Genomic DNA, 7,914 nt, shown 5'->3' with positions numbered 1-7,914 from the left:
GCTACAGCAAGTCTAGATTTTAGAACCCATTAAAAGAATTGTTAAAGGCCTGCCTGGTTTAAACTGTTAGTGCTGTTAGGCTGTACTAAAGCCTGCCGTGATGACTTGTGGTAGGTACAGGCGCCTGCTGTGAAAACAGCTGTCGCCCATCATCTAAGGCTTTGCCTAGGCTCCTGCCACTCAACCCCAAAGCCCTCCAGTACTGCAGCCTCTGGGGTTGGCTGGTGAAGAAAGCATGTCACGGCATCAGTGGTATCATGACCAACAATCATAGCAGGTACGTTGGGTTTGAGTAATTTTGTTTGCTTGCAAATCAAGATCAGATTTATTAACCCAGGGTTTTTAAACAAGTTTTCAACCTAAGGCATACCTACAGATTTTTTTCAAATACAAACTTAAGGCCTCGGCCAGCTGCAGGAACCTTAGCAAGTGATTGATAGCTTCCTTAACATGTGCATAGCTGCTGACCAAGGCCTTCCGAGAGGACGTTGTGCCTACCTGTGTACGGCCACCGTGCAGTCTCGCGGGCCACGACAACATTTGGCATCGGTGAACGGGCGTGTTCTGAGGCCTCGCGTCTTTTTCCTGAAAAATGGCACTGCGTCTGTCTTGCGGACTCCCGCTCGCAGCTGCCTTGTCTTTGCGATGCCAGAACCCCAAGAGCAGCTGTGCCAGAGGGCTGCACGTTCACAGCTTTCGCTTCTTCAGAGCTGTCGCCAGCGTAGCATCTTTTTTTGCGGAGGCTTGAATGTGCCAGGAAGCAAAACGAAGCCCCGGAGCCTTGCAGGGGCTAGGAAACTGTGCTCACTCCGTTCCGCTTCACGGCTCATCTCACAGCACTCTCCATCTTAATACCTGAAGGGTTTTGGGCGGGGTGGAGGGAGGAGATGCGGCTAACAGAGCTGCTGACAGGCTGACTGCTAGGATGGCACCTGGCCTACGCTTCCTTGTAAGCGAACAAGCTGGCTGGCACCCCAGCTCACAGGGGTAGAGTGGAAAAAAATGATATTCAGAGGTAAAAAATGCAACAAACTTGCTAAGAATTTTTTTTTTTAATAAAAAAATTACAGTGGTGCTGCTCATAACACATTCACCTAACGCATTCTGTGTTTCTCGAAACATGAGTTATTCCCTCAGTTTAAAGGCAGAACAAAAAGAAGGCATCCAGAAGTGAAGAGCAGCAGTATCTGTGCTCGTGCAGAGCCCCTACAACGCCGTGCCAAAAAGAAGGTGAAGTAACTGGATTAAACAAAGAATGCGCCCTTAGCAAATGCATTTTTAACCTTTTCCGAACGAGCTTGTTCTGCACCTATTGAATTCCCCGAAAGCCATTGATCAGATGATTATAATATAAGGCTAGCGAATGAGGCAGATACAGCAGGGCAGTCAATAGCCTGCTTTTAGCCAATCCAGAAATCCAAGAGAAGCATCAGCAGCGACAAATCGGAGTGCTATTATCAGACGTAGGCTATTTCAGACAAAACCAGGGCCCACACGTGGCAGTCTCAATAGGCAGTGCTGGGGTTGCCAGAAAAGCGCAAATGTGGTTTCTGCTCAGAATCACTAGGAATGAAAAAAGAAATTACTTCCAAAATTCTGTTGGTTATGATGAAAACACACTTTGGTTCGGTCTTACCTTGAAGCTGGCTCGTTGCAGCCACAACTGGAACCGTAACTCGGCCCAGTGGCTGCACAGCTGCCGCGCCAGGCATCACGCCTTTCCTCTCGCACACTCTGCCTGTTACCGCGCTCAAAGGGCGAAGGATTGCTGTCGGCCTTGCATTTCTCCCGCAAGGTGTTTTTCTTGGCATCGGTTAGGAAGAGGCTGAGGTGCCAGTAGGTGGGAGAACCCTTTTTTCTTTATTCTCCATTCTCCTGCGTTCAGAGTATGCTTTTTCTAGCTTTCTTCCCTCTTCAGCTTAGCTACCCTGACCGAAGTTCCTGCCTTCCTTCCTTCCCCCAAGCAGCTCCCATCTACAGCCCAACCCCGCACCGACGAAACAGCCGATACCCTCTGCACGAGAGAGTTGTACCCCCAGCCGGCGGCGTTTCTCGCCAGGCCTATGGAAGGGCAGTTTTGACAACGTGAAGCGCATCACTGGAGTTCCCGTTTCCTCCCTTGTCCTTCCTCTAGATTTTGTCATTCGGACTGATTTTAAGTTGTCGGCATCTCACTGGCATTCTCCATGTATTTGCCTGTCTTGTAGCTTACGGGGTGGGTGAAGTGCAGCACTGTGTCCTATAGGTGCTTGGTTCCGATTCTTTAAAAGTTACTCATCTCGATATTCAAAAAAGTACACCCTTAGAATAAGTCAATACCTGACTACTTCTACATATTAAAACCAGTAGCTCTGCTACTACTTCATCTTATTCTTTCCCTTTTTTTTAGGACTTTAACAACTGCTCAGAGCAGCTGTTCAATTACACGGAATCCAACCAAACTACCACAGCACGTAATATTAAAGGTGTCTTAGTTAGGAAGTTCATTTACAGAAATATTCTCCATGAATCAGACTGTATTCTACCCTTCCTACTTAGCTAAGCATCTACACTAAAATGCAAAACGACATCCATGCAGTTCCCCAGTTTAGAAACACAGACGAGAGGAAGACGCTGAGCGGGTGTATTCAGTGGCTAGTTCACTAGGTCTGTTCAGTTGCGCCCTAAGTTTACGTACGGAGACAAACTGCACACCAACAAGCAAAAAGTGAGGGAAAACACATTTTATTTGCAAATATGCTAAAACTCAATGATTCAGGAACTCTACAAGCAAACAAAAGTGAGAGACATCTTAAAAAGCTGTAAAATCTTCCCCTTTTAATGTATTACTGATGCATGTTTTCAGGTAGTTCTAAGACAGTAATTTTAATAAGATTTCCTAGTTTTATATATTTCTCCATCCTCTTGGTGACTTGCAAACTTTGAGTAGTACGTGTGGTTGACAGATTTGTATCAAAGATGATGTAAATAACTGGGAGGCTACTTGTGTTACTGTAAAGCTTATCTGAAAGCAAAAATTACTGCTCCTCTGTCCTCAGCAGCAGTTTCCCTCTTCACAGCTAGGCTGCCTGAATAAGACATCTTTGTACAGAGGGTCTTCAGTTCAATTAACTTACAAACGCCGTATTAAAATTCAGTAGAAACTGTATACGAGTTTCTATATTTTCTTTTTAGGACAATAAAAAGCATGTAATAAAAAAGGGCTTAACCACCATTAGTAGGGTTGTACACCACTGAGAGACCAAGCAAGTTTGTCAAAAGCAGATCCAGGGAAGCAGTATCCAGGATCACCCACAGCTACCTCAAAACACGAAGAGGAACTACACTTGTCAGCGAGTTCTCAGTGCGTCGCCCAATGCCATGTGGGCACCAAAACAGGTGTACAAAGTGCCTTAGGACAGCAGTCGTACCGCTGGCCTCGAGAGAACATAACTGGTCTCTTCCAGTCATGTCGTATTTCTTGAAAAACGGAAATTAACGTATACGAATAGGACAGAAAATATCAATGCTTCTTAAGATGTTTCTCCTGTCCTATAGCATTTGCAAAGCAAATGTTGACGTTGAGAAAATACGTGGCCGCGTTCACTTGAAAGCCTGGCTCGTTGTGACACAGCCTTTATATACTTACGGCCATTATTGCAGCTAAACCGCCAAATATTAGTGCCTGCTTATTCATACGTTGCGACTTTCACAGTTTCACTTGAGCTCTATTTGTGTATAGGTCACACAGCAAGTTACTGCAGATCGGCAAAAGGAATTTGATCCAACAATTGTCTGATCCAAACAGTAACTGCCATTGTACAGATGAAGCTTCTTCACTTGAGAACTGACAACATGGATTTATAATAAGCTTTTGATTTTTTCATTTTACCAGTTTAAACTTGAAACTAGTATCAGCATTAACAAGCAGCACTTTTTGAAAACTAAGTCAAGTCATCCTTACACACACTGATTTGTTTAGAATTGTGATAGACGAGAGGATCAAGAATAGCGGTATTCTGCACTGAAAAGAATCTGCGACTACTAAAAACTTGAGAGTTTGCTTAAAAACTACTGTACTGTTAATTTTTTCTCTTAACTGAACTGTTTGCAAAGAGAAATCCTCTCTATGTCTAAGAAAATGCATTTACAATTATTTACCCCCAGAAGTTGTAACATTCGATTTCCCATCCCACAATTCTTATTTTTCTGCTATGGTTATCTAAATGTCTATGCTTCATTTAAGAGAGGAAGAGGAGAAGACAAGGCAATTAGCCTCCACAAATGTAACATCTGTTTTGCCAGCCCTCCTCAATACAGAAATTCTTTGGCTTAACATTCCAAAGGATTGTATTAAAAAGAAAGAAGTCACCAAGTACAAGAACACCTGCAATACGGAAAATAAGATGAGGGATACCAACAGCTCTGGTCCCTCTAAGATATAATACATTTTTTTTCATTCTGCTTATACTCTATTATATACTCTGGGTAAATCTGGTATTTTTCAAAGACAACAAAAATGGAGGGATTTAACTCGTCGTCCACGCAGCTGTCATAAAACCGAAGCCTGTCAAAAGACTTTGTCGGGGGGCGAACATAGGCTGCATTGCCCTTAATATAATCTCCAACCAATACACGAGCCACGAACATGATGTTTGTTTTCATCGCAGGCTGACAGTATGCATGGGAATAGGAAGCATCTCTAGCAAAGTAACTTCCTAGAAAATTATATGAAAACATGGTTATAAGGAATACGTATAAAGTGACAGCGAAAACTGAGCATCCCCTTGTTTTTCAGAAGGTATTTGACCCAACTCTCAGCTCTCCTCTTACTCAGTTTACATAATACCATACACACGTTTACAAGAGAAAGGATTTCACCACATAATTTCCCTTCAGAATCTGCTATTTTAGGAATAATTTTTAAAAAAACAAAACTTATAAAAACACTACAGGTATGTCTGTTATGATGAGAGGGATAGACAACAAAACATGAGGACCTTCCACAATCATACTGAGGGAATGCACCCCCTTCTTGCTCCCTTCCATGAAGACTAGCGGCCATTTCTCTGACAAGTTCACATTGTGACCTTGAGCCTTCAGAAGATCCCACCTACAGCAACAGAGGCTTTTTCAAATCCCTACATTAATTCTCTTAACCTTGTTTCACCTTGTGAAAAAAAACTTACCCCCGCACAAAGCAAATTCTTGTCCTCTCCAGAGGGAAGGAAGATCGTAATACCAATTCCTACCTCTTTTTTTCACCCTCTATATAAAGACTTCAAAACTTTGATTGCTCTAGTATCAGAGGAGTCTAAGTAAACGTTTAACACACAGAGTCACTTCTACTTACCCTTTCCATAGTTAGTTCCATTGCTTCCACAAATTCTCCAGTCAAAGTTGTGAATACAGACGGCTTTCATGAAGGAGGCGTCGGTTCCGTGGAACAGGAGCTTTTCGTTTACTTCTTTCCCTCCATTTTCTCTCTTCATCTGCTCCTTTTGCCTAACAGAAAAATGCAGGGGAGGAGAGCGTGAGCCGTGGAAGAAATGGGAGAAAAGTGTTTATAAAAGAAAAAAAAAGTACATAATGTACATGCGAATATCAGCTGGATGAGATTTCCAGTCTGCTTTCTCCTCTCTCAGCTTGAAAGATGAAACAGACTAGCAGTACGATGAACAATTACGAGATGAGCAATATATTGATGCCGCTGCCCAGCAATTCTAGATGATCCTGGCTTTCTTCAGTGAATTTAAGTAAGCACTGACACGGTTACAGTCGCCACTGTACCAACCTTTTGCTCCTCTGTAGGGTCCTACGAGTTCTGCTTTAATGTCTCCAGTCTCTTCCCACCCCCAAACTCTCTGCGGAGCGCAGGCTGTATTAACCGCAGAGCCTCCATGCTCCAGCAGTGGCTAAAAGCTGGAGGCAGCTTCTTCTTCATTCCCCTAGTGAACTCAAACTGCCACACACCCTGAGCGCCTGCCCCTCCGCGAGAGCAGTGCAGCTGAGGAGACAGAGCCAGAAAGAGAGAAACTGAGCCTTCTTTCATCACTGAAGACCTTACAGATGTAGGAAGGAGTCAGACTGAGCTATGACCAGTATCAAGAGAGGAATCACGACGGAAGGCTCAGCTAGCACCTCCCATCACTATTTCACAGTGTCCAGACATCCCACAGGTTTTCAGAAGCTGTTGAAGCAGACAAGACAGTAATAGTCTTCAGGAAGTGATCAGCTACGAAGTAGACAGAGCCAGGGAGAGGGGAGACTCCTTCCAACTTGTAAACTGCGTAAATGAAAAGTTAAGAGCAATGGACTGAAATTCGTTCATTGAGAACTTGCCAGTGTTAAACTCTGCCTGGTTAGCTTAATTATCTCATTGGAGGAGGAGAAAAACTATGCGCTATTACATGTTTTGAAGTATCTTATGAAATTATTAGCTGATAACTTCCTGGGTTCAGTCACTTCACAGGTGAAAGTACTTATTTGAGCAGTATTTTTTTTCTCCATTACCGTTCCATACAGTCCTTGAATACTTCCACTAAGTATCTGTGCTTTTGTTTTAAACTAGATGATGGTTCCATGTAACAACTTAATCTGCTACCAAATTAACCTGAACATGGTCATTTATTGTCACTAGCACCAGCTCAAATCTGTTGGTATCTAGCTTGGCGTAAGTACCTGGAGTTCAATATCACTGATGCAGACGCTGAAAACCAGAAAGGAACTCTGGAGCTCACAAATCATTAAGTTAAAGCATTAGGATTCTTTCTCAGTGAATACTGACTTCATTCAGCAAAGGTACTCAAACTCTTGAAGATGCCTTAAATAAATCTGGGGGTAAAAAAAAAGGCCTAAGCATCCTTACCCTTGAGCACTTCTTTTTCAGGAAGTGTTTCATATACTCTAATGGATAAACATTTGTAGCATGTGCAGCAGGCAGTTACTGTTCAATCCCTGAGACAATACGCTATTCCACATCACTGTGGGTATCCTCATCCCAATTTTGCATCATTTGTGTCTTTCTGTCCGTACCCCTCCCCCCATCTTCCAAGGAGTCATGCCAAGAGAACCTCCCCCGGGGAGCATGGCATTCTCTGGAAGGCCTTAAGACACTTAATTTCACTCCTGAAACTGCCCCTAAGAAGGAAATACCAGTCACGTTAAAGCACAGGTGGTAACGTCTTTCCTTTCGTAGGGGGAAGATACAGGACACCAGCTCTTGGAGACTCCCTCCCCTTAAGCATGAGGAAACAAATGCTAACCACTGAAACACTTTCCAGAGGGATGGATTCTGAATCCTCTGTATTTTAAGGACACTGTAGTTTTTCATAGTCTGAAGAAACAGCTCCTTTATTCTGTTGTATTCAGAGGTTGTATTACTGATCTCCACTGCCTATAAAATACAAACCAAAAGAAGACATGATGCTTCAGTTAGCTTGTAGCATGCAGAAGCCTAATTACAGCAGATATACTTTCAGAAGGGTCCCCAAACTATATACGAAGGTTAATTTAATGCTTTAGATGATTGTGACTATGTGAATAATTCCGACAGACACTTAATATGTAAAGCCACACTTTTTTCGTGGTTAAAAATCCATCAAGAAATGCACATTTTTCCCAAAGAAAAGTTAAGGCAAAACGTAATTAAAACATGATTCACGCTCTTCTGCTTACTTATGCATAAATTTTCCAATTTTTTCTCCAAAGTAATCTGTGTCTTTAACCTCCTAGAACGAACACATCTCTTCTGTAAGCTAGACTGAAAATGCATAATGCTGGCAGACTGATGCCACTTGGTAATACTTCCCACTTTACCGCTGCCTAAGTCAAGTGGGGACTCAAGCTGTCTTAAAGTGAAATGCCCAACATCCCAGGTATCAAAGTTGTGTTTTAAGCAAGAAAGCTGTGGTCATCCTAGGAGGCAATACGGAA

General features: G+C 42.9%; 1 protein-coding gene across 1 annotated transcript in view; it reads right to left on the bottom strand.

Moving 5' to 3' along the window:
• Positions 1-2,789: 2,789 nt before the first annotated feature.
• The window catches only part of LOC309588707 (protein mono-ADP-ribosyltransferase PARP12-like), a 29,536-nt gene continuing 24,411 nt past the window's right edge, over positions 2,790-7,914 (bottom strand). Inside the window, exons 10-12 of the mRNA XM_082308344.1 lie at positions 7,245-7,375; positions 5,333-5,484; positions 2,790-4,697 (exon numbers count right to left, since the gene is read on the bottom strand). Coding sequence (XP_082164470.1) covers positions 4,414-4,697; positions 5,333-5,484; positions 7,245-7,375 — 567 coding nt within the window. The 3' untranslated portion in view covers positions 2,790-4,413. The remainder of the gene's footprint in view (positions 4,698-5,332; positions 5,485-7,244; positions 7,376-7,914) is intronic.

The sequence above is a fragment of the Platalea leucorodia genome, assembly GCF_965183815.1.
Source record: "Platalea leucorodia genome assembly, chromosome: 4".
Taxonomy (NCBI): Eukaryota; Metazoa; Chordata; class Aves; order Pelecaniformes; family Threskiornithidae; genus Platalea; species Platalea leucorodia.
This window is presented reverse-complemented; position numbering and strand designations above follow the sequence as displayed.